General features: G+C 47.4%; 1 protein-coding gene across 2 annotated transcripts in view; it reads right to left on the minus strand.

Moving 5' to 3' along the window:
- FLII (FLII actin remodeling protein) overlaps positions 1 to 27,152 on the minus strand; it is a 62,191-nt gene that overhangs the window by 28,732 nt on the left and 6,307 nt on the right. Inside the window, exons 2-11 of one of the 2 annotated variants that reach the window (XM_083474163.1) lie at positions 25,817 to 25,927; positions 25,111 to 25,182; positions 22,932 to 23,012; positions 22,016 to 22,101; positions 20,867 to 21,028; positions 17,071 to 17,174; positions 16,082 to 16,257; positions 13,953 to 14,110; positions 11,635 to 11,719; positions 10,577 to 10,724 (exon numbers count right to left, since the gene is read on the minus strand). In XM_083474163.1, coding sequence (XP_083330289.1) covers positions 10,577 to 10,724; positions 11,635 to 11,719; positions 13,953 to 14,110; positions 16,082 to 16,257; positions 17,071 to 17,174; positions 20,867 to 21,028; positions 22,016 to 22,101; positions 22,932 to 23,012; positions 25,111 to 25,182; positions 25,817 to 25,927 — 1,183 coding nt within the window. Of the gene's footprint in view, positions 1 to 10,576; positions 10,725 to 11,634; positions 11,720 to 13,952; positions 14,111 to 16,081; positions 16,263 to 17,070; positions 17,175 to 20,866; positions 21,029 to 22,015; positions 22,102 to 22,931; positions 23,013 to 25,110; positions 25,183 to 25,816; positions 25,928 to 27,152 lie in introns of both variants that reach the window. The other variant, XM_083474164.1, reaches the window with a different exon arrangement.

Genomic DNA, 27,152 nt, shown 5'->3' on the forward strand with positions numbered 1-27,152 from the left:
GGCTCAAAGCTTCTCAAAGCTTCTCAAAATCATTTTCTCAGCAGCTAAGCATCAGAAACATTTCGCTCTGCTGTAACAAAGGTCGCTTCTCAGGCTATAGTTGACCTTGCCAAACAGTACATGTCCCTTGCAACTTTCTCTCCGGGAACCATGCCAAAGCACAAGAATGAAACAACGGGAACACTCTGAAAACCCCTTGGCTTCTCACCCCCCCCTTTCCTGGGAATAGTCCCAAGACAGCTTTCTGTTCATGCTCAGAGGAACTCATGGGGCAGGACTCCTGGGAAAAGGAGGAGAAAAGGGGGAGGGAACTGGAATGGGTACAGTGGTGCCTCGCAAGACGAAATTAATCCGTTCCGCGAGTCTCTTCGTCTAGCGGTTTTTTCATCTTGCGAAGCAACCCTATTAGCGGCTTAGCGGATTAGTGCTATTAGCGGTTTAGCGGCTATTAAAGGCTTAGCGGCTTAGCTGCTAAAAGGCTATTAAAGGCTTAGCGGCTTGGGGAAAGGGGGGGAAAGCGGAAAAAAATCTCAAGACTTGCAAGACATTTTTGTCTTGCGAAGCAAGCCCATAGGGAAATTCGTCCTGCGAAGCGCATTGAAAAACGGAAAACCCTTTCGTCTAGCAGGTTTTCCATCTTGCGAGGCATTCGTCTTGCGGGGCACCACTGTATATAAACTCTGTGCACATGACTGTGAACTCGTGCATGCTTTTTGTGAACTATCACACTTGCTCCTTCTACCAGCTCATGGATGGTAGAAATAAAAGCCTTTTCTCCGAAACTATTCCTTGAGTGTCTGTTGACTCCCACTTCCCTTTCCCGGGCGCAATATTTTTCCCACCAGAGGGCAAAGCCTCATAAGGCTACAATTTGAAGAGCAACTGTAATCAACAAATTACGCTAGTAGGACTACAAGAAGTTTTGTAATGAGAAATATACGAAGTGTTACAAAGTAGAAAAAGAGATATTGGTTATGAGTTTGAAATGTAATAGGGAAGACAGAAATGCATACTAAGAGATTAGATTGGAAAGTTTTCAGACAGGATTGATGGAAGTAAAAAAAAATTGAATAAGATGTAAAAGTATGTTTAATTACTGTTGAAAATGATATGTTAAAAAACTAATTTTATATATATATATATATATATATATATATATATATATATGCAGGTTTTGGTGTCCTCGGGTGTCTTCCCGTGTAAAAGTTGGGGTGTCTAGGCGACGTTTCGACGAGGTCTCACTCGTCATCTTCAGGCTGGTGCTTTCGGCTTCTTGTTACTGGAACAGAGCGGGATCTCAGTGTTTGAGTTCCTATAAATACTGTAGAGGGGTGTGGTGTATTGCCTCAAAAGTTCTGGGCAGAGGGGAAGTTCCCAGGCTAGTGTTCTTTTCTTCTTTTGTTCCTTAATTACTTGAGGGATATCTTGAGTGATTTCTTGAGTGATATTCTGAGTACCACTTAGGTGGGTCATTAGGTGTGGATTAGTTGCTAAAGCCTTCGTGTCTTGACCTCTTGAATTTGTGAAGAGTTTTTCTGGGAAGATGGCTGTACTGCACTTAGTTGTGCTTTGGCTTGGCTTCGTGTATAGGGGCGAGCTGTGGTTTTGTGCCCTGTGCCAGCCAGATCTGTGTAGGGATTGCAGGGGGGTGCAGCATCCGGAGGTGCCACTATGGTTTGGTTACTGGATGGTGTCTGTAATTTATCTGTGGAGAGGGTCTGGGTTTGGGTCTGGTGTGGTTGATTGGTGGTGGCGTTCTGTGTGCCTCTGGATCTGGTGTCGGTTTTTGTGGGGAGGGCTAATTTCCAGATGTCTGGCAGGCGGGACGTGTCGTCACGCTTGTTCATGTTGTGAGGGTGTTTCTCTATCTCGATGGCTTCCATGATTATTCTCTTGTGGTGATGTTCCATGTTAAAGAGCAATTTGGAATCTGCAAAATTAATTTCGTGTCCTGTTTCTTTCATGTGTTGGAAAAGAGAGGAAGATTTTTCTTCTTTTTTGACGGCATTCTTGTGTTCTGCGATACGTGCATTTATTCGTCTGTTTGTTTGTCCAATGTACGTGGCTGGGCAGACTTTGCAGGGTATTTCATAGACCCCTTGGTTTTCCAACTGGATTTTATCTTTGGGGTTTCTGAGGATATTGGCTATTTTTTGGTTGGTGCAAAAGGCTGTTTTGATATTGTGTTTATGGAGGATTTTGCTAATTTTATCTGTAGTGCCCTTGATATAAGGAAGGAGGGCCATGCCATTGTTTTCTTCCGTGTCTTGGTTTTTGGGGGGTGTTTCTTTTTGGATTAGCTTCTTAACCCTGTTTTGCTGGTATCCATTGGCGATTAACACATTTGAGAGATTCTGTAACTCAGTTGTCAAGTGGTCTTTGTCAGCCAGGCGTTTGGTTCTGGAGATGAGGGTCTTGGCTACGGAGTTTATTTGTGCAGGGTGGTGGTGTGATTGAGCATGTAAGTAGCGGTTGGTGTGTGTTTTTTTCCGGTAGATAGTGTGTCCTAGGGAGCCATCAGGTTTTTTGTAGATTAGGACGTCAAGGAAGGGAAGCTGGTTGTTGGCTTCTATTTCCATAGTGAATTGTATTTTGGGGTGTAGGCTGTTGAGATGTGTGAGGAAGCTATCTAGTTTTTCTTTCCCGTGTGGCCAAATTACAAAGGTGTCGTCAACATATCTGAGCCAAAGTTTGGGTTTGTGTTCTGACTTGTCTAAAGCATTGGTTTCAAAGTGTTCCATGTACAGATTTGCGATGACCGGTGAGAGGGGTGATCCCATAGGTGCTCCTTCTATCTGTTTGTATCTTTGTCCATTGTGGATGAAGTACGTGTTGGTTAGGCAGTGGTTGGTCAGGTCCAGGATGTATTCGGGGGGATTGTATTTGTTTTGAATGGCTGTCAAGGCTTCATTAATGGGCACTTGTGTGAAGAGAGATACAACATCGAAGCTCACAAGTAGGTCATCGGGATGTAGGTTTTGCTTCTTTATTGTTTCTATGAACTGGAAGGAGTTTGTAACGTGTGAAGAGATGGATTCTGCATAGGGCTGAAGTTGCTTAGCGAGAAATTTAGCGAGATTTTGTAGAGGTGAGCCTATGGAGCTGACTATTGGTCTGAGTGGTGTTCCTTCTTTGTGTATCTTGGGGAGGCCGTAGAGTTTGGGGCATCTGGATGATTTTTCTCTGGGGATGATTCTTAGCTGGATTTCTTCACTGATAGGAGAGGCTTTTATTTTGGATTTGGTGGTTTTTTCCAGATAGGTGGTGGGATCTGTTTTTATAGGTTGGTAGGTAGGGTCTTGGAGTAGATTTGATAGTTTTGCTTGGTAGTCCGATGTGTTCATCACAACAGTGGCATTACCTTTGTCTGCTGGGAGAATGATTATGTTGTTGTCTTTCCTCAGGTTGGTGAGTGCTTTCTGTTCTTCTTTGTGTAAATTGCTTCTGGGTGGTTTGCTGGAGCAGAGGATGTTGGTGACTTCAAGTCTGATTTTATTGGCTTCATCTGGGTTGATTTTGGTTAGGCTAGCTTCGACTCCGCATATGATGTTTTCCGTGGGGATGCGTCTCGGGGTAACTGCAAAGTTGAAACCTTTGGAGAGTACTTTGGTTTCAGTTGAGGTGAGGATCCTGTCTGATATGTTATGTACTGTTTGTTTCATGGGTTGTTGTGGAGGGTGGCTGGGCTTCTGGCGTCTCTCTAGTTTGTGGAGTTTGTTGGTGTGTGTGTCTGTCTTATGTGAGGTCTCAGTTTCAGCTCTCCAGACGGCTAGTTGTTTGCATTTGTCCCAGAGTGCAGGGTGGATTTTGTTACAGAGTTTGAGGTGAAGAGTGAGCAGATCTTTGTTGGTTTGGTTTAGTAGGTATCTTTTCTTATGTAGTTCGTTTCTGATTAGGGATAGTTCAGTTCGTTTCAGGATCCTTTCGGTAGCTGGGGTTTTAGAGTGGAATTTAAGTTGGAAGCATGTGGGAATTAAGTTGTTGTCTCGGCAGTTGCGTAGGAACAAGAGATCACATAAGATGGTGGCTCTTCGGATTTCTAGTTTCTCGTAGGTTCTTGTCAGCTGGAAGGTTTCCTCCCCGTAGAGGTGAGATATTTGTTTTCGTAGATTTTCACGGGTACAGGAATGCAGGTTTTGGTGTCCTCGGGTGTCTTCCCGTGTAAAAGTTGGGGTGTCTAGGCGACGTTTCGACGAGGTCTCACTCGTCATCTTCAGGCTGGTGCTTTCGGCTTCTTGTTACTGGAACAGAGCGGGATCTCAGTGTTTGAGTTCCTATAAATACTGTAGAGGGGTGTGGTGTATTGCCTCAAAAGTTCTGGGCAGAGGGGAAGTTCCCAGGCTAGTGTTCTTTTCTTCTTTTGTTCCTTAATTACTTGAGGGATATCTTGAGTGATTTCTTGAGTGATATTCTGAGTACCACTTAGGTGGGTCATTAGGTGTGGATTAGTTGCTAAAGCCTTCGTGTCTTGACCTCTTGAATTTGTGAAGAGTTTTTCTGGGAAGATGGCTGTACTGCACTTAGTTGTGCTTTGGCTTGGCTTCGTGTATAGGGGCGAGCTGTGGTTTTGTGCCCTGTGCCAGCCAGATCTGTGTAGGGATTGCAGGGGGGTGCAGCATCCGGAGGTGCCACTATGGTTTGGTTACTGGATGGTGTCTGTAATTTATCTGTGGAGAGGGTCTGGGTTTGGGTCTGGTGTGGTTGATTGGTGGTGGCGTTCTGTGTGCCTCTGGATCTGGTGTCGGTTTTTGTGGGGAGGGCTAATTTCCAGATGTCTGGCAGGCGGGACGTGTCGTCACGCTTGTTCATGTTGTGAGGGTGTTTCTCTATCTCGATGGCTTCCATGATTATTCTCTTGTGGTGATGTTCCATGTAAAGAGCAATTTGGAATCTGCAAAATTAATTTCGTGTCCTGTTTCTTTCATGTGTTGGAAAAGAGAGGAAGATTTCTTTCATGTGTTGGAAAAGAGAGGAAGATTTCATGTGTTGGAAAAGAGAGGAAGATTTCCAGAAGCAATTTACACAAAGAAGAACAGAAAGCACTCACCAACCTGAGGAAAGACAACAACATAATCATTCTCCCAGCAGACAAAGGTAATGCCACTGTTGTGATGAACACATCGGACTACCAAGCAAAACTATCAAATCTACTCCAAGACCCTACCTACCAACCTATAAAAACAGATCCCACCACCTATCTGGAAAAAACCACCAAATCCAAAATAAAAGCCTCTCCTATCAGTGAAGAAATCCAGCTAAGAATCATCCCCAGAGAAAAATCATCCAGATGCCCCAAACTCTACGGCCTCCCCAAGATACACAAAGAAGGAACACCACTCAGACCAATAGTCAGCTCCATAGGCTCACCTCTACAAAATCTCGCTAAATTTCTCGCTAAGCAACTTCAGCCCTATGCAGAATCCATCTCTTCACACGTTACAAACTCCTTCCAGTTCATAGAAACAATAAAGAAGCAAAACCTACATCCCGATGACCTACTTGTGAGCTTCGATGTTGTATCTCTCTTCACACAAGTGCCCATTAATGAAGCCTTGACAGCCATTCAAAACAAATACAATCCCCCCGAATACATCCTGGACCTGACCAACCACTGCCTAACCAACACGTACTTCATCCACAATGGACAAAGATACAAACAGATAGAAGGAGCACCTATGGGATCACCCCTCTCACCGGTCATCGCAAATCTGTACATGGAACACTTTGAAACCAATGCTTTAGACAAGTCAGAACACAAACCCAAACTTTGGCTCAGATATGTTGACGACACCTTTGTAATTTGGCCACACGGGAAAGAAAAACTAGATAGCTTCCTCACACATCTCAACAGCCTACACCCCAAAATACAATTCACTATGGAAATAGAAGCCAACAACCAGCTTCCCTTCCTTGACGTCCTAATCTACAAAAAACCTGATGGCTCCCTAGGACACACTATCTACCGGAAAAAAACACACACCAACCGCTACTTACATGCTCAATCACACCACCACCCTGCACAAATAAACTCCGTAGCCAAGACCCTCATCTCCAGAACCAAACGCCTGGCTGACAAAGACCACTTGACAACTGAGTTACAGAATCTCTCAAATGTGTTAATCGCCAATGGATACCAGCAAAACAGGGTTAAGAAGCTAATCCAAAAAGAAACACCCCCCAAAAACCAAGACACGGAAGAAAACAATGGCATGGCCCTCCTTCCTTATATCAAGGGCACTACAGATAAAATTAGCAAAATCCTCCATAAACACAATATCAAAACAGCCTTTTGCACCAACCAAAAAATAGCCAATATCCTCAGAAACCCCAAAGATAAAATCCAGTTGGAAAACCAAGGGGTCTATGAAATACCCTGCAAAGTCTGCCCAGCCACGTACATTGGACAAACAAACAGACGAATAAATGCACGTATCGCAGAACACAAGAATGCCGTCAAAAAAGAAGAAAAATCTTCCTCTCTTTTCCAACACATGAAAGAAACAGGACACGAAATTAATTTTGCAGATTCCAAATTGCTCTTTAACATGGAACATCACCACAAGAGAATAATCATGGAAGCCATCGAGATAGAGAAACACCCTCACAACATGAACAAGCGTGACGACACGTCCCGCCTGCCAGACATCTGGAAATTAGCCCTCCCCACAAAAACCGACACCAGATCCAGAGGCACACAGAACGCCACCACCAATCAACCACACCAGACCCAAACCCAGACCCTCTCCACAGATAAATTACAGACACCATCCAGTAACCAAACCATAGTGGCACCTCCGGATGCTGCACCCCCCTGCAATCCCTACACAGATCTGGCTGGCACAGGGCACAAAACCACAGCTCGCCCCTATACACGAAGCCAAGCCAAAGCACAACTAAGTGCAGTACAGCCATCTTCCCAGAAAAACTCTTCACAAATTCAAGAGGTCAAGACACGAAGGCTTTAGCAACTAATCCACACCTAATGACCCACCTAAGTGGTACTCAGAATATCACTCAAGAAATCACTCAAGATATCCCTCAAGTAATTAAGGAACAAAAGAAGAAAAGAACACTAGCCTGGGAACTTCCCCTCTGCCCAGAACTTTTGAGGCAATACACCACACCCCTCTACAGTATTTATAGGAACTCAAACACTGAGATCCCGCTCTGTTCCAGTAACAAGAAGCCGAAAGCACCAGCCTGAAGATGACGAGTGAGACCTCGTCGAAACGTCGCCTAGACACCCCAACTTTTACACGGGAAGACACCCGAGGACACCAAAACCTGCATTCCTGTACCCGTGAAAATCTACGAAAACAAATATCTCACCTCTACGGGGAGGAAACCTTCCAGCTGACAAGAACCTACGAGAAACTAGAAATCCGAAGAGCCACCATCTTATGTGATCTCTTGTTCCTACGCAACTGCCGAGACAACAACTTAATTCCCACATGCTTCCAACTTAAATTCCACTCTAAAACCCCAGCTACCGAAAGGATCCTGAAACGAACTGAACTATCCCTAATCAGAAACGAACTACATAAGAAAAGATACCTACTAAACCAAACCAACAAAGATCTGCTCACTCTTCACCTCAAACTCTGTAACAAAATCCACCCTGCACTCTGGGACAAATGCAAACAACTAGCCGTCTGGAGAGCTGAAACTGAGACCTCACATAAGACAGACACACACACCAACAAACTCCACAAACTAGAGAGACGCCAGAAGCCCAGCCACCCTCCACAACAACCCATGAAACAAACAGTACATAACATATCAGACAGGATCCTCACCTCAACTGAAACCAAAGTACTCTCCAAAGGTTTCAACTTTGCAGTTACCCCGAGACGCATCCCCACGGAAAACATCATATGCGGAGTCGAAGCTAGCCTAACCAAAATCAACCCAGATGAAGCCAATAAAATCAGACTTGAAGTCACCAACATCCTCTGCTCCAGCAAACCACCCAGAAGCAATTTACACAAAGAAGAACAGAAAGCACTCACCAACCTGAGGAAAGACAACAACATAATCATTCTCCCAGCAGACAAAGGTAATGCCACTGTTGTGATGAACACATCGGACTACCAAGCAAAACTATCAAATCTACTCCAAGACCCTACCTACCAACCTATAAAAACAGATCCCACCACCTATCTGGAAAAAACCACCAAATCCAAAATAAAAGCCTCTCCTATCAGTGAAGAAATCCAGCTAAGAATCATCCCCAGAGAAAAATCATCCAGATGCCCCAAACTCTACGGCCTCCCCAAGATACACAAAGAAGGAACACCACTCAGACCAATAGTCAGCTCCATAGGCTCACCTCTACAAAATCTCGCTAAATTTCTCGCTAAGCAACTTCAGCCCTATGCAGAATCCATCTCTTCACACGTTACAAACTCCTTCCAGTTCATAGAAACAATAAAGAAGCAAAACCTACATCCCGATGACCTACTTGTGAGCTTCGATGTTGTATCTCTCTTCACACAAGTGCCCATTAATGAAGCCTTGACAGCCATTCAAAACAAATACAATCCCCCCGAATACATCCTGGACCTGACCAACCACTGCCTAACCAACACGTACTTCATCCACAATGGACAAAGATACAAACAGATAGAAGGAGCACCTATGGGATCACCCCTCTCACCGGTCATCGCAAATCTGTACATGGAACACTTTGAAACCAATGCTTTAGACAAGTCAGAACACAAACCCAAACTTTGGCTCAGATATGTTGACGACACCTTTGTAATTTGGCCACACGGGAAAGAAAAACTAGATAGCTTCCTCACACATCTCAACAGCCTACACCCCAAAATACAATTCACTATGGAAATAGAAGCCAACAACCAGCTTCCCTTCCTTGACGTCCTAATCTACAAAAAACCTGATGGCTCCCTAGGACACACTATCTACCGGAAAAAAACACACACCAACCGCTACTTACATGCTCAATCACACCACCACCCTGCACAAATAAACTCCGTAGCCAAGACCCTCATCTCCAGAACCAAACGCCTGGCTGACAAAGACCACTTGACAACTGAGTTACAGAATCTCTCAAATGTGTTAATCGCCAATGGATACCAGCAAAACAGGGTTAAGAAGCTAATCCAAAAAGAAACACCCCCCAAAAACCAAGACACGGAAGAAAACAATGGCATGGCCCTCCTTCCTTATATCAAGGGCACTACAGATAAAATTAGCAAAATCCTCCATAAACACAATATCAAAACAGCCTTTTGCACCAACCAAAAAATAGCCAATATCCTCAGAAACCCCAAAGATAAAATCCAGTTGGAAAACCAAGGGGTCTATGAAATACCCTGCAAAGTCTGCCCAGCCACGTACATTGGACAAACAAACAGACGAATAAATGCACGTATCGCAGAACACAAGAATGCCGTCAAAAAAGAAGAAAAATCTTCCTCTCTTTTCCAACACATGAAAGAAACAGGACACGAAATTAATTTTGCAGATTCCAAATTGCTCTTTAACATGGAACATCACCACAAGAGAATAATCATGGAAGCCATCGAGATAGAGAAACACCCTCACAACATGAACAAGCGTGACGACACGTCCCGCCTGCCAGACATCTGGAAATTAGCCCTCCCCACAAAAACCGACACCAGATCCAGAGGCACACAGAACGCCACCACCAATCAACCACACCAGACCCAAACCCAGACCCTCTCCACAGATAAATTACAGACACCATCCAGTAACCAAACCATAGTGGCACCTCCGGATGCTGCACCCCCCTGCAATCCCTACACAGATCTGGCTGGCACAGGGCACAAAACCACAGCTCGCCCCTATACACGAAGCCAAGCCAAAGCACAACTAAGTGCAGTACAGCCATCTTCCCAGAAAAACTCTTCACAAATTCAAGAGGTCAAGACACGAAGGCTTTAGCAACTAATCCACACCTAATGACCCACCTAAGTGGTACTCAGAATATCACTCAAGAAATCACTCAAGATATCCCTCAAGTAATTAAGGAACAAAAGAAGAAAAGAACACTAGCCTGGGAACTTCCCCTCTGCCCAGAACTTTTGAGGCAATACACCACACCCCTCTACAGTATTTATAGGAACTCAAACACTGAGATCCCGCTCTGTTCCAGTAACAAGAAGCCGAAAGCACCAGCCTGAAGATGACGAGTGAGACCTCGTCGAAACGTCGCCTAGACACCCCAACTTTTACACGGGAAGACACCCGAGGACACCAAAACCTGCATTCCTGTACCCGTGAAAATCTACGAAAACAAATATATATATATATATATATATATATGAGTTGACCGTATATTTTAAAACTTCTGAGTCTTTTAAACTAAACCGCCAATTTTTTAAAAACAATATCCAACTGGTAACAGGCCTTCTGAAATTAACGGACCTACAGTAAATTGCTCAGGTCTTATTAATTTCAGTGGGTCTATACTCTGCATAGTTTTAACACTGGATGCAATTCACTGGTAGGAAACAAGGCAGTTTATCATTTGCCAGGAAGGCTGGGGGCAGGGAAATCGCAAGGCCAGGATAACCCGCAGTACCAAACTCACCTGCCCCAGCAGCTGCTACCGTAGCAGGGGAGGCCCCCGCCAGTCGCAGCTGGTTCTGCAGGGAGAAGTCGATGTTGTACCACTCGGAGGTCCTGTCCACAGGCTTGGGGGGCATCACGAGGTTGGGGTTCTCACGGACATCGAGGATCTGCAAGAAGGAAGGGCAGGAAGGGGCGAGGGATTCAGAGCCGGAAGCAGAGTGGAGGAAAAGGCTATTCAGGTCAAAGGCAGCTACGGGAATGGGAAACACAGGAGCTCATCCACATCCTGCTAGGGCCCACTTTGAACAGTCATGGCTTCCCCAAAGGATTCTGGGAAACGTTGTTCGTTAAGGGTGCTGAGAGTTGACCCCTATTTCCCTTGAAGAACCACAGATCTCAGAGTGTTTAATCGGCCAATCCCTCTTCCCAGAGAGCACTGGGAATTGAAATTGAAATACTTTATTGTCACTTGTACAACTTGTATACAGTGAGATTACACGAGCACCCCCCACTCAGCTCTCTTAGTATTAATTCCCCTCATTTACTGATGCACACCCACCAAACCCAAAAGTCGGTTGCCCTGTTGTTATCTTTGTATCTGTGAGGGGTTAAATCGTCTTCATATAGGATTTTGGCTTCTCACTTCTGGCCCGTTAGGGGCCAAGTGGAGTCCCACAGCATGAAAGATGATGATGATAATTAATTTATACCCCACCCATCTGGATGGGTTTCCCAGCCGCTCTGGGCGGCTCCCAACAGAATATTAAAAACTTCCCTAAACAGGGCTGCCTTCAGATGTCTTCAAATGTTAGGTAGTTGTTTATCTCCTTGACATCTGATGGGAGGGCATTCCACAGTGCGGGCGCCACCACCGAGAAGGCCCTCTGCCTGGTTCCCTTTAACCTTACTTCTCGCAGGGAGGGAACCGCCAGAAGGCCCTCGGCGTTGGACCTCAGGGTCTGGGCTGAATGATGGGGTTGGAGACGCTCCTTCAGGTAAGATATTGATCCCCTTTTCTTACACGCCCCCCATCCCAACTCCCAGGCGCTTCTGACAGCAAGGACCCCCTGGCCTCACCTCAATGTCTGTCAGAAAGTGCACGGCCTCAGGTAAAGTGACCAAGCGGTTCTTGTTCAAAACCAACTTCCTGAGCTTGACACACCTGTGGAGAGAAAAAGAGGTGCTTACTGTCTCCCTTTGAACCAGTTAAGTCATATGGGAAAGGGCTGTAGTTCAGTGGTAGAGCATCTGCCTTGCATGCAGACGGTTCCGGGTTCGAATCCCCAGCATCTCCAGGTAGGCCCAGGACGGAGCCCTACTCAAAACCGAACATGGCAATAATTCTGGCATCTGGCAAATAACATAAGGGCAGCCTGTCAGATCAGGCCAATGGGACCATGTTCTCACAGGGACCAAGCAAGCCGGATTGAGCACGAGATTCCTCTCCCCTCGTGTGGTTTCTGACAACTGGTACCCGGAAGAATTGATGCCTTTAATTGTGGAGGCAGAGCTTAGCCATTGCAGCTCGTAGCCATTGATAGCGTTCTCCTCCATGAATTTGCCCAATCCTCCTTTAAAGCCATCCACGTCGGCGGCCATCACCGGCTCCAGTGGCAGTGAGTTCCATAGTTTAACTCTGCACTATGTGAAGGAGGACGTTCTGGTCTGGATGGACATCCATTAGACGTCCACAAGCCCTAGTGTTACGGGGGCGAAAAGGTCTCTCTGTGATGGCCTGGGATTCCGAGTCTGAGAGTGAACCGGAGGAATCCCAGCCGGCACAGGAGTCGCCGCCTCCAGGGCCGGCTGAACTGGGGCAAGGCCTAGATGCTGAGGAGCCTGCACCTGTGCCAGATCCTCAGGGGCAGGCACCAGGTGAGACCATTCTGGCCCCAGAGGTGCTGGAGGACTCAGTGGCTACAGGTGAGCCTCCCCCGGGGCCCAGTAACCCTTCAGCCTCTCCTGAACTGCAGAGGCTTAGGGCAGAGAGGCGAAGGGAACTGGTCTCTCCCAGGAGGAGTGCTCGCCTTAAGGCCAGGAGAGGCGGGGCTCCTGGGGGCCGGGACCGCCCCCGGCCTTAGAAGAAGATAAAGGTCAGGCAGCCCGGTCCCAGGTTGCGGGAGCAACGTCGTTGTGGAGGACCTGCTTTACCCAGACCTAGATCTGCACTCCCGGTGTGCCTGTTCCTCGCCCGGCTTCCTGCTCCTGACTCTCCGGTGTTCCTGTTCCTCGCCCGGCTGCCCGCTGCTGACCCACCTGTGTTCCTGTTCCCCGCCTGGCTTCCTGCTGCTGCCCTACCCGCGTTCCTGCTCCCCCGCCCGGCTCCCTGTTTCAGACCTCGCGTCTCATCTAGTGATCGTCTACCCTGCTAGTGACTCTGGACTGAACTTCGGATACGGTATTAGTACTTTCCCCCCCCCGGAACCAGCACACTCTCCATGCACTCTCCAATGCCATGCATAATTGTACAAAGGGCAATCATGTCAGCTCTTTGATGCCTTGACCCTAAACTATCTTCCCTCCGGGGAGATCAAGGTAGTGTATGTTGTTCTCCCACCCTTCCCTCCACTAACAACAGCCCTGTGAGGTAGGCTAGGCCCTGAGAGTGTGTGTTAACTGGCCGAACGTCACCCAGCAAGCATCATCAACAAGGGAGGGACTTCAACCCTCGTCTTTGAGGCCTGAGGTCCAACACTCTAAGCATTACCCCACCACTGGCTCTCATTCCAGGCTTTAAAACTGCTTAACCTTTTAAGCCTCTGAGACTCAAACAAAACTGCCCTTCCTATTTATCATAATTTATCAACTGTTATTTGCTGGGGGGAGGGGATCCAATGTAGCGGTCTTTCGCTTTTATTGCTCAGCTCCTTGAGAGAAGCATGTGTTGAAGGCTGCGCTACAGAAATTGAATAAAGGAAAATAAATATGAGAGGCTTGCCCCAAAATTGATGAATTACAAGCTTTGGGTTCATAGGTAGGTAGAAAGAGACATTACAGTGGTACCTCTACTTATGAACGCCGTTCGCACCCCAAAAAGTCTGTAAGTAGAGCACCACTCTTGCACATGCGTGAAGCCCGATAGAGTGCTTCTGAACATGTGCAAAGTGCGCAGATCTCTTCTGCACGTGCAGTGAACCTGGAAGTAAGCACTTCCGGGTTTGCCACGTTCGTAACCTGAAAAGCCGCAACATGAGGCAAACGTAACACAAGACATGACTGTAATTGTTTCCAAGGTAGCGGCAGAACAGTGCTGATTTACAGGAATCGTCTCAGCCTGGAAGCACATCGGCCAAAGCCAATATAAAACCATGTCTGTGTGCAGAGCCTACCATGCAGGTAGTCCTCTGGGAGGAAATACTGCCCCTCAAGGCCACTTGGAGGAGGGCTTGGCATACCTGCAGAGGCTTTCTGGAATCAGTTCCAAGTTGTTGTTTGCAGCCATGAATTCCTCCAGGGAGGCCAGCTTCCCGATCCCCGAAGGAATGCCGTCAAAGTCCAGCTTGTTGGAGTTCAGGTAGAGTTTCTTGAGCTTGGTCAGCTTACAGATGGCCGACTAGGGTGGAAACACGTGCAAAGAGTCAAGCAGAGCAAGGGAGATGTGCTCATGAAGTCATTTGTTGATTCATTCATTAACTCGCTCATTTTAAACACTGATTTTCTGCAAGGTTGGGCACTGAACCCATATATATATATATATATATATATATATATATATATATATATATATATATATATAAAATTCAAAATATAAACAGTAGTAAATCCCAAAATATAAGTTTATTTTTCAAAATGAAACAAAACCTATAGTAAGATGGAAAAGAATGTTTATTTTCATTTTTTCATTTATATTTGAAAAATGCTCTCTTACTTTTTCTAACTGCAAAATCTTAAATTAGATCCTCAAAACTAATCTTACGTCATGGGTAGGCAAACTAAGGACCAGGGGCTGGATCCGGTCTAATCGCCTTCTAAATCCGGCCCGCAGACGGTCTGGGAATCAGCGTGTTTTTACATGAGTAGAATGTGTCCTTTTATTTAAAATGCATCTCTGGGTTATTTGTGGGGCATAGGAATTCGCTCTCCCTGCCCCCAAATATAGTCCGGCCCCCCACAAGGTCTGAGGGACAGTGGGCCGGCCCCCTGCTGAAAAGGTTTGCTGACCCCTGTCCTACGTAATACACCTCCTTATATACCATATTTTCTGCTTTATAAGACGTACCAGACCATAAGACGCACCTAGTTTTTGGAGGAAGAAAACAAGAAAAAAAATATTCTGAATCCCAGAAGCCAGAACAGCGCTGCGCAGCGATCCCTCTCGCTGTTCTGGCTTCTGGGATATCCTCACAGCCTGCATTCGCTCCATAAGATGCACACACATTTCCCCTTACTTTTTAGGAGGGGAAAAGTGCATTTTATAGAGCGAAAAATACGGTAATATATTTTTTAAACTGCCGCTATATCTGAATTGTCTGTTATACCCAATTGCAATTCAACGTATTCCTGTTGTGTTTTATGATTTTCCTGATATTGTAAGTGACCCGGAACTGGTCTGTGACTGATAAAGACTCTCCTCCCTGGAAGAGAGGGGAGTGGTTGTGGGCGGGAGACCGAGCTCCGCCCCTGGTAGGGGGCATTAGCCCCCTCCCCTCCTTACCTGGCTGGCGCCCACGCCCACCGGAGGTGGCCAACCAGGTGCCTCCGGGGGGCGTGTGTAACAGCTTAATGCTGTGGTGCCAGCTCCGCCTCCTCCTCATTCGTCGTCGTCCCTCAGCGAGTCACCCACCCTCCACTCCCATTTAGCTCAGGGTATAGGTTTTTGGCCTTGCTATGGACCTTAGGTTGGTCGCCCCGGTTGTCTGGGGGGCCTGGTAGGAATTTTTCCATTAGGCATTAGGCCTTCTGGTTTTTTCGCCTACCTCGTAGCAATTGTCACAACTTTTGTGGTATTGGTGGGTAGGTTAGGCATTGGATTCATGTGTTGTGCTGTGTCAAGGGCTAGGTGTGGCCATCGCCTATGCTATCTACCATGGGTTATTCCGTTAAAGGAATCTGGCGGTCGTGTATTCCGTCCTATGCCTGCTTGGCGGGAGGCCATGGCACGACCCTCGGTGACATCAGGGGGTGAGCCTATAGTTGGATGAGCATCAACAGGCTCCACCTACTGTTGAATAAACCCACCACCTATAGTCATCCAATGCCTAAGCCAATACCTTTTCACTGCTGTAATCAATAAAGTTGTGGCCTTTTCTTGCCCATTAACCTTATATCACGTGTCCTTGTGTATTTATTTCACATAGCGGGGTCGGGCCCTCGATCCACAATAATAAAATTCTAATTCTTCCTCGCAGTCTTCTCCCTCGTCTCCCTCTGACCACTCATCGTTGTCCTACCACCACCGACCCCCTGGCTCTGAGCCTTCTTTCCGTGTGGGTCCCCAGCTGCCTCCTCCCACCATTCCTCTGCGGCCAACCAGTAGCATGGCAGAGCTGGTGTCCCAGTTACCTGGACAGGGAATGCCACCTACCGGCAAGGAGGTAAGCTGGTTCCTGGACAGATTGAGGGTCTCCAGCTGGCACCACTGGTCAATGCAGAGGGAGAGCTCTCCAATTTGGTTGCTGCTGAGATTGAGGCGGCGTATGTTGGACAGCGTGTAGAGACACTCAGGGACGCGGGTCAGGTCATTACAGGAGAGGTCCACATCTGAGCATAGGAGGAGGAAAGAATGAAAGTGAGGAGAGGCAGAGTTCAACAAGGGTGGGTCCTGGATGCAACCCATGTGGGCTACAGGGTCCCAGAGGAGCCTCCCCACAACCTGGTGCCCTCCAACAATTCTCTGCACCCATAACACAGTACAGCTCCCAGAATCCTTTGCAGGAAGCCAAGCCTGCTCAAAGTGATACCTAGTGCTCTAAATTGGTTCGGTGTGAATGTGGCCCCAGTCTATGAATTTAATTCAGGAACATATACGTTTCTTTAGTGGTGCAACCCTAGGCATGCCTACCAAACACAATCCCATCAAACAAACAAACAAACAAACAAATAAATATTATTATTATTATTAGTAGTAGTAGTAGTAGTACCCCACCCATCTGGCCAGGTCTCCCCAGCCACTCTGAGCGGCTCCCAACAGAATATTAAAAACATGATAAAACATCAAACATTAAAAACTTCCCTAAAGAGGGCTGCCTTCAGATGTCTTCTAAATGTCAGGGAGTTGCTTATTTCCTTGACATCTGATGGGAGGGCGTTCCAGAGGGAGGGCGCCACCACCGAGAAGGCCCTCTGCCTGGTTCCCTGTAACCTCACTTCTCGCAGGGAGGGAACCACCAGAAGGCCCTCGGAGCTGGATCTCTGTGTCCAGGCTGAACAACAGGGGTGGAGACGCTCCTTCAGGTAGTTCCATGAGACTTACTTCCAGGGAAACATGCAGAGAGCTGCAGCCTTGGATTCTTCTTCACAGGCTGCTCAATGCACAGAGCTGAGCCCATTCACACATTTCCTTGGGAATCATACCTGCAAGATTTGACAAGCCTTCCAAGCTTGTGGGAAGGTTGCTCTGGGTCCGTTGTGTGTTCCTGAGGTGGAGCGTCTGCAAGGCCACCATTGCTGGGAGTTGCCTTCAGTTGAAAGAGAGAGGAAAAGAGGACAATGACAAGATGAAACCCTGAAGGATTACCAGGTGTTCCCCATTCCTGCCTTAAAAAACTAAAATTTATTGTGGCATAAGCTTTTTGTGGACTAGGGGCCACTTCCTTAAATAATAATAATAATAATAATAATTTTTTATTTATACCCCGCCCTCCCCAGCCAAGGCCGGGCTCAGAGCGGCTTACAAGCAATAATAAAAACAAGATGAGTGATTAAAACTTAAAAACAAAAATAAAATACAACATTAAAATAATGGAACATTAACATATTAAAATGAAGCCTCATTGCAGGAGAAGGAAAAGAAAAAAGAAAAAAGGGGGGGGGAATCAAATTGGCTCCAATCCAAAGGCCAGGCGGAACAACTCTGTCTTACAGGCCCTGCGGAAAGAAATCAGATCCTGCAGGGCCCTGGTCTCATGAGACAGAGCGTTCCACCAAGTTGGGGCCAGTGCTGAAAAGGCCCTGGCTCTGGTTGAAGCCAATCTAACTTCCTTAGGGCCTGGGACCACTAGGGTGTTGTTATTTATGGACCTTGAGGCTCTCCGTGGGGCATACCAGGCGAGGCGGTCCCGTAGGTACGATGGTCCTAGGCCGTGAAGGGCTTTAAAGGTCAAAAGCAGCACCTTAAATCTGACCCTGTACTCCACCGGGAGCCAGTGCAGCTTGAAAAGCACTGGATGAATATGCTCCCATGGCAGAGACCCCGTGAGGAGCCTTGCTGCAGCATTCTGTACCCGCTGGAGTTTCTGGGACAGCTTCAAGGGCAGCCCCGCGTAGAGCGAATTACAGTAGTCAAGCCTGGAGATGACTGTCGCATGGATCACTGTGGCCAGGTCGGGGCGGGAAAGGTAAGGGACCAACTGCTTGATGCGGCGAAGGTGGAAAAATGTCGCCTTGGCTGTTGCTGTGACTTGTGCCTCCATGGAAAGGGAGGCGTCAAGGATTACACCCAAACTCTTGACGGAAGGCAATGGCACTAATTGGGCCCCCGCAAGAGAAGAGAGTTGGTCCCTCATCCCCATGCTATCCCGACCTAGCCATAGGACCTCTGTCTTCGAAGGATTTAGTTAAATGCAAGATGGGGCTGTCGTCTCCCACGTATCTAGGTGCAAATTGGCAGGCATGCATTTTGCAAAAATAAAATAATCTTTTTTAGAGGAAAATATTCCTTTGAATTGTATACCTATTATATGGAAGCTGACACCAAACAACAAAAATGGATCCTACAGCCAGCAGACTGGTATTGATGAACTGGAAGAACAAAAATATGCTCCCCTTTAATCAATGGACTGAAGACAACACTTGCAACAGGCTTTGTTTGGATAAATATACTGATATTTGGAGCGAGCACAAGTAGGTTATTAATATCATACACTATACTTTTCCATGTATAAGACTAGATTTTTGTCCTAAAAATGCATGCTAAAAATTGGGGGTTGTCTTATACATGGGTAGTGTATAGGGTGGACATTTGATTGGTTGCTGCCGTAGCTGTCAGTGGCTGTTGTGCGTGTTATTGGTTGCTGCGTCAAGAGTGGTGTTGATTTGCCAACCCTGCGGCAAATGGGCGGGCAATTTACAAATTCTGCCGGCGAGGGGACAGACGAGAGGCAGATTTTTGGCATTCCTCCCTAAAAAAAGCTCAACAACTTTGTGCCCTCTCCCCCCATTTTCTTAAATTTGAGTCCCCCCAAAATAGAGGGTGTCTTATACATGGGGGGGTGTTATACAAAGAAAAGTATGGTATTAGCATATATGAAAATCATATCTAAATCAGCATATATTGCAGTCTCTTTTTCTTTTTTCCACCTTATTTTGTTCAACAGAAAAACACTTTTATTTCATTTTTATTATAAAAGCATGCATTTCACAAGGTTAGGAAGTGTGAAGGGAAGCCGTGGGCGGGGAGGGGCCCCTCCTCAGCCTTGGGGTACAAGCCCTGCCCCGCATAAGTCTCAGAAGTTTTGAGGTCAGTTCCGATTACAAGGTGAAAATGGAAGGCACTCTGTACAATCTCAGAGGCAGTCTCTTCTTTTTCACAAGCAGAGGAGCAAAATGGAGCTAGGTGGGGCCACACTGGTCTCTTTCAACTTAATACAGCCCATGGCCAGCCAAAAAAAAACCTGGCTCAAGGGGCTGTAGGGTCTTCTTTTTCAAAACAAAAGCCTCAAAAGTACCACCTATTGGGATCACAAAACAAGGCAAAGGCCTTCCAAGATTGGATGGATCAGTGGCACAGATTTTGACATGTGTCCTCCTCTGGTTAATAATAATAATAATAATTTATTTGTACCCCACCCATCTGGCTGGGTTTCCCCAGCCACCCTGGGTGGCTTCCAACAAGGATAAAAAAATGCATCAAAATGAGACACGTTAAAAACTTCCCTAAACAGGGCTGCCTTCAGATGTCTTCTAAACGTCAGATAGTTTATTTCCTTGACATCTGGTGGGAGGGCGTTCCACAGGGCGGGTGCCGCTACCGAGAAAGCCCTCTGCCTGGTTCCCTGTAACCTTACTTCTCGCAGCGAGGCAACCGCCAGAAGGCCCTTAGAGCTGGACCTCAGTGTCCGGGCAGAATGATGGGGGTGGAGACGCTCCTTCAGGCATACTGGGCTGAGGCCGTTTAGGGCTTTAAAGGTCAACACCAACACTTTGAATTGTGCTCGGAAACATACTGGGAGTCAATACAGGTCTTTCAAGACCAGTGTTATATGGTCTCGGCGGCCACTCCCAGTCACCAGTCTAGCTGCGGCATTCTGGATTAGTTGTAGTTTCTGGGTCACCTTCAAAGGTAGCCCCATGTAAAGCGCATTGCAGTAGTCCAAGCGGGAGATAACTAGAGCATGCACCACTCTGGCGAGACAGTCCACGGACAAGTGGAAAGTATACACCTTGGTGTGCCTAAGCTTTGCCCCCTCCCTGCCCCGATCACACTTTCCCATCTACATTCCCAACCATGAGGACTAAGCACCTTTGCGTTTTGAAAAGCGCCAAAGGAAACTGGAAAGGCCTGGAAAGGAAATGGTCAAAGGCCTGGAAACGATGCCTTATGAGGAACGGCTAAGGGAGCTGGGCATGTTTAGCCTGGAGAAGAGGAGGTTAAGGGGTGATATGATAGCCATGTTCAAATATATAAAAGGATGTCACACAGAGGAGGGAGAAAGGTTGTTTTCTGCTGCTCCAGAGAAGCGGACACGGAGCAATGGATCCAAACTACAAGAAAGAAGATTCCACCTAAACATTAGGAAGAACTTCCTGACAGTAAGAGCTGTTTGACAGTGGAATTTGCTGCCAAGGAGTGTGGTGGAGTCTCCTACTTTGGAGGTCTTTAAGCAGAGGCTTGACAACCATATGTCAGGAGTGCTCTGATGGTGTTTCCTGCTTGGCAGGGGGTTGGACTCGATGGCCCTTGTGGTCTCTTCCAACTCTATGATTCTATATCTCTATTTTCCATTTTGTCTTTTTATGCAGATACGGTTCCAGCCTTGAAATTCTATGATTCTATGAAACCTGACAGCTTCAAGGTGCTAAGAGCCTGCCCCTCCACCCCAGTTCCTTTGCTCGAACACACAGCAAAATGAGCGCGACTGCAGCCGCGGAAAGACTGCAGAAGGCCTGCTCCCGCTCTCCTGCCCCCTTCCCCAGCTCCCAGCCGCCTCACCTGAGCTGCGCATGCAGGAGCGGGTTGTTATTCAAAATCAAGGTCTGCAGGTGCACCAGGCGCCTCATCTGGGGGGGGAGGCTCTCCAGCTTGTTGTCGCTCAAATCCAGGTAGAGCAGGTCTGTCAGGTTGATGAACAGCTGGTTGGGGATGTTGTCGATGCTGCAGGGAGAAAGGGAGAGGAATGGCACACCTTGCCAGGCAGGTTCCAGCAGGGGAGCTTAACCACAGCTGGAGATTGGAGAGATCAAGGGTGGGCTGGAGGGGACCCCATTCTGCACCAGGCCTTCACATCTGAACAAGAAGCTCAAAATGGACAGCTATGATTATATCACTGCCACCTTATCACGGAGGGAGAATCTGCAGCCCTCCAGATGTAGCTGCAAGCCACCTGCCATCATCCCAAGCCACTGGCCACATTGGCAGGGGCTTATGGGACTTGGGTCCCACTCATAAGGGCAACCGGTTTAGTCACTGCTCGCTAGGATTATATTCTTGCAACTTTTAATTCAGCAAAATAAGCAGGAGACTCTGGGGTGAAACAATAGAAATATTCTCCATTAGAATGCATTGGCTAAAACTAGTACTAAACTCCTAGATCAGGCATAGGCAAACTCCCGCCCTCCAGATGTTTTGGGACTACAATTCCCATCATCCCTAGGCTAACAGGACCAGTGGTCAGGGATGATGGGAATTGTAGTCCCAAACATCTGGAGGGCCAGAGTTTGCCTATGCCTGTCCTAGATTTTCAATGGTTCTCCAAGCTCCAACAACAAACTTACTCAGCGCTCTTGAAGAACCAATACATGTTTCACCTTAAGGGCAGGCAAATTCCTCCCACACCCATTTCTGGATCTGCTATTAGTGTGGTTTCTGTGGCTTTTCTGGAGGCTTTTGAGAATAGTTAGGCATTCCTTCACTCTTCAGATCAAGGGGTGCATTTATTTGCTGCCTGATTTCATTGTAATTTTGCTGTCTGAAGCAGCATTTATCTACAGTGGTACCTTGGGTTACAGATGCTTCAGGTTACACACTTTCAGGTTGCGCACTGGGCAGAAAACATGTGGGTCTTCCCAAGAAGGCCGAGTGCCCACAGACCCACATGTTTTCTGCCCATTTTCCGGGGAGGAAATTCACCCCCAAACTTACCTGTTATGTTTCAGGTTCAGCACAAGCATGTTTTTGGCATTCTCAAGCTCCCGGGGACACTCCGTCAGCTGGTTGTAGCTCAGATCCTAGGACAAAACAAGGAGAGATGAATCAAAAGGCGGACTTCTGCATTTGGACTGACCAGCAGCTGCCCCAAAGGTGTTCAAGCTTTCCAGGGGTCAGAAGATTTGAATAGCAATTCATAAATAAGCTTGCAATTAGCAAGATAGGTAGAGGGACCACAGAGCCACAGAGCGTAGGGCTTGCTAATCAGAAGGTCAGCGGTTCGAATCCCCGCGACGGGGTGAGCTCCCGTTGTTCGGTCCCAGCTCCTGCCCACCTAGCAGTTCGAAAGCACGTCAGAGTGCAAGTAGATAAATGCGCTGCTCTGGTTTGCCAGAAGCGGCTTCGTCATGCTGGCCACATGACCCGGAAGCTGTATGCTGGCTCCCTCGGCCAGTAAAGCGAGATGAGCGCTGCAACCCCAGAGTCGGCCACGACTGGACCTAATGGTCAGGGGTCCCTTTACCATTACCTAGCAAGATAGGTGGTGACTCACAAACTGCAGCAATCAATTATTATTATTATTATTATTATTATTATTATTATTATTATTATTATTATCTTCCTTGATCTAAAGAGCTCAAGGAAAGCAAACCCCTTGCTTTTTGCAATGGCCTCAAGTTCTTCCCACACAGCTAGGAGTCAATCCTCAGGGTCCATCTTGCCTCTTCTCACTTTGATTGGCTCCAATCGGCACAAAGGGCGAGAAGACGTCTTCTCAGTGGCTAAAACGCTCCCCGTTCATGCAGAGACCTGTCTGCAGAAATAGTAACGGGTCTTCGACCCCCTGTGACCCCAAACCGCTACACCAATGCGCCCATCGCAGCCACGGAGCAATTGGGCCCAAACATACCAACACAGAGAGGTCGTCGAGCTGGAAGATGTCATCAGGAACCCCAGAGTTCTTCAGGCAGTTGGCACGAGCAACAATGGCCTAGAGGAATGTCGAAAGAGGTCAGGAAGAAATAACAAGGATACAAGTATTATATTTACAGCACCTGAACCAGACCACCAAGTCAGAATAAAAGATATCGGCTTCACGGACCACAGTGACCACACTCACTGAGCCTAACTTGGTCTCTGCCTAACAAATGCATGTCATAGCTCAATTTTCTAACAATACCAAAGAGCATTTTGTTGTCCCATTTTTAACATTATAGGTGCGCAGATTTGCTAAAAGCTCCCTTCAAGGAGAGGTGCTGTCCTTGCAATCGGTCTCAGGGTCGTGGGTTTGAACCCCACATTGGGCGAAAGACTCCCACATCGCTTCGACTAGGTCTTTTCCAACTCTACAATTCTATGATTCTATGCGTCTTTCTGCTGTAAATCCTAACAGGGGCCTGGGGAATGCATAGGGCAGTTTCCTGGTCAATTTTTAGAGACCCTTTGGGGCCCAGAGGGGCTGTGGTGACCCAGTCAGATGGGTGAGGTACAAATAAAAAGTATGATGATACAGTGGACGCTCGGGTTGTGAACGTGATCCGTGCGGGATGCACGTTCACAACCAACAGCATTAGCAACCCGCGTCTGTGCACGTGCGTGTTGCGATTCGGCGCTTCTGCGCATGCACAAAGAGCGATTTAGCGCTTCTGCGCAACCGCTGAAACCCGGAATTAACCCGTTCCGGTACTTCTGGGTTTCAGCGGTCCGCAACCTAAAGAAACACAACCTGAAGCGTCTGTAACCCGAGGTATGACTGTACTGATCTTCCTTGAGGATCAGCGGGTCTCTTAAATCCATTACTGAACAGATGGCAATATATCTGAGCGTTGCAATATCTCTTAGACCTGCTACGGCCGCTAGCTCTAAAAGGGGATTGGACAAATTCAGAGCACAAGGCTCTCAATGGCTACTACAGCCTTCAATATTGGAGGCAGCAAGGCTTTCGAAGACCAGCTGCAGGTGGAAAGAGTTTTGCTCTTGTGACCAAGTTCTACCTATGAGTTTCCCACAGGAATTTGGTTGGCTGCCTTGAGAACAGGACGCTGGACTGTGTGGGCCTTAGGCCTGATCCAGCAGGCTCATTGTACGTTCTTAACTTGCCCCTTTTGTTCTTCTGAGGCCGCAATTAAGAGGCGGTTTGTGGGGGGGGGGGTTGTATTTGAATGGCTGACTAACGGTTACAGACATTTGACAGGACCGAAACAAGAGCCATCAGAGAGGAGAAGATGAATACAGTCATAACTCGGATTGAAGTAGCTTCAAGTTAAATATAGTGGTACCTCAGGTTAAGTACTTAATTCGTTCCAGAGGTCCGTTCTTAACCTGAAACTGTTCTTAACCTGAAGCACCACTTTAGCTAATGGGGCCTCCCGCTGCCCCGCTACTGCACAATTTCTGTTCTCATCCTGAAGCAAAGTTCTTAACCCGAGGTACTATTTCTGGGTTAGTATGTAACCTGAAGCATATGTAACCTGAAGCATCTGTAACCTGAGGTACCACTGTATTTTCGGGTTGCGCTCCGTGGCAACCCGGAAGTAATGGAGCACATTACTTCCAGGTTTCGCTGCTCATGCATGCGCAGACGCTCAAAAGGACGTCACGCGCATGCATGGAAGCAGCGAACCGCGCACGCACAGTCGCATGTTACGTTTACTTCAGGATGCGAATGGGGCTCCGGAACAGATCCCGTTCATATCCAGAGGTACAGTGATGCCCCACAAGACGAATGCCTCGCAAGACGGAAAACTCGCTAGACGAAAGAGTTTTCCATTTTGGAGGTGCTTCGCAAAACGAATTTCCTATGGGCTTGCTTCACAAGACGAAAATGTCTTGCGAGTTCCTGCGGGGTTTTTTTCCTCCCCCCCCCCTTTTCTAAGCCGCTAAAAGCCGCTAATAGCGCTAATCCGTCAATGGGCTTGCTTCGCAAGACGAAAAAACCGCTAGACGAAGAGAATCACAGAGCGGATTCTTTTCGTCTTGCGAGGCACCACTGTACCACTGTACGAGGAGCAGGCCAGCTGCACTGTTCTGAGCTAGCAGGGCTTCCGAGCAACAAACATGAGGATTTCAAAAAGCATTCGGGACTTTACCCGGAGGCAAGGCAGGCCGGAGAGTTCTCCGTGGAGAGTGGTGAGGCTGTTGTGGCTCACGGAGAGATGTTCCTATTTGGAAAGAAAGAAAGAAAGAAAGAAAGAAAGAAAGAAAGAAAGAAAGAAAGAACAACAGGTGAGGTTTGTGGACTTGCCTTCCTTGGAAGTTTTTGAGCTGAGGTCGGGTGGCCATTTGTCATGGAGGATCTAGTTGAGATTCCGGCATTGCAGGGGGGCTGTACTAGATAACATTTGGGGGTCCCTTCCAACACTACAATTTGCCACAGTTGTTCAGCTGGCTGTGCACCGACACAGAAACTGCATTCAAGCATTGTGTGAATTGTCGAAATAAAAATAAACACCACATAAGCAGAAGGCATGCACAATTCCCAGGTGGCGTTCCACTCAGACCCAGATCTGCTCTGCATTCGGCAAAGTCCCCCGTGTGGGGTCTCCATACCCTCATTCCTTGAGCAACGAAACCTGAGCCCAAAGCCTCGTCCTTCCAACCTTGCACATTTGGCGCACATTTTCCCTTTTCTGAAACGAAAAGAGCAACCCACCCGTTTGAGCTGCTCTCGCCTTGCCTTCCCTTTTCCTAGCTCTGCCTGGATTCCCCCGCCCCTCTCAAGAAATCCCTAATGCTCCCCAGTCAGCAGAAAAGCCCCATCCATTCCTGAGCTGCCGGCCAGGGCACGCTCCTCACCAGCTTTTGGAGGGAAGACAGCTCCTCAGGAAGGTAGCAGAGGCCGGTGCGGTTCAGCTTCAGCCATCGCAAGCTGGTCATCGACTTGACATGCTCCGGAAAATAACCGCCCTGCAGTAAGAGGAGGAGGGGGGAAACACAGGAGACAGAGACTTAGTTATGCTCTAGTACAGGGACTCCTGATATCAAGGTTGTGGGTTCGAATCCCACGTTGGGCAAAAAGATCCCGGCATTGCAGGGGTCGGCAAACTATGGTCCGCGGGCCAGATATGGCCCAAGGGGGTCATTAAACCACCCTCCCCTGGCCCTTGCCACCTGCTCGGTCAGTCCCCGCCGGTGGAAAAGTTTACTGACCCCTGGGCTAGATGTCCCTCCAACTCTGCAATTCTATGAATCCTAGGGGGAGGTGAGCCTTTGATATGTCATTATATTTGTATTTCCAGTTTAATTTGGTAAACCTCCCCTGGAAAGGCTAATGTTTGATGCAGCCGGTCTGGGGAAATTAATGAGCAGGCGCTTAGACTTGATTTCATCGGAACTGAGGTAAGATGGCAGCTACCAGCAGTGAAAAAGACCTATGGATTGATTCGGCAAAAACACCAGCGTGTGAGGAGATGCTGCAAATTTATAGAGGGGAATCACAGACATAAAATCCACACAGAAACTGCTTGTTATAACTCGCTTTTGAGAACAACTCAGAGGCCGTGAAAGAAGGAAGGTTAACAACAGGAAGAATTAGAGAAAGCATTGGAAATGACTATGAAAAGCATATGAGATATGAGATGTTCAGAACCCTCTGAACTTGAAGCATGGGAAGTCCTATTAAAAAAATTATAATCTGGCAGAATATTTGGATTATTTGATATGTATAATTTGGAATATTTAATGTACCGGAACGGGTTACTTCTGGGTTTCGGCGGTCGCGCACGTGCAGAAATGCTAAATCGCGCTTTGCGCATGCGAGGAGTGCCGAATCATAACCCGTGCGTGCGCAGACGCGCCGCTGCGGGTTGTGGATGTGCACCTCACACGGATCACATTCGCAACCCAAGTGTCCACTGTATATACATCTGTGATGTTGTTCGCCTTTTCTCTAAACTATAAAATCCCAAACGCTGCAGCCTTTCCTCCTGGCCGAGTCGCTCCACACCCTTGCAAGCTTGCAACGAGATGGTAGGGACAGTGGTTTAGATATTGAGGAGGGGGTGACAGAGATCCAAATTCTTTCCAGCGCAGATCACTTGCACACTCGCTGTTCACAGGTTAGTTAGATCACGGTTTCTGAGCTGGGCCTGCGTGTCACTGCAAGAACATTCTCAGCCTCCAACCCTATCTC

Source organism: Podarcis liolepis (genome assembly GCF_965112155.1).
Source record: "Podarcis liolepis genome assembly, chromosome: 14".
NCBI lineage: Eukaryota > Metazoa > Chordata > Lepidosauria > Squamata > Lacertidae > Podarcis > Podarcis liolepis.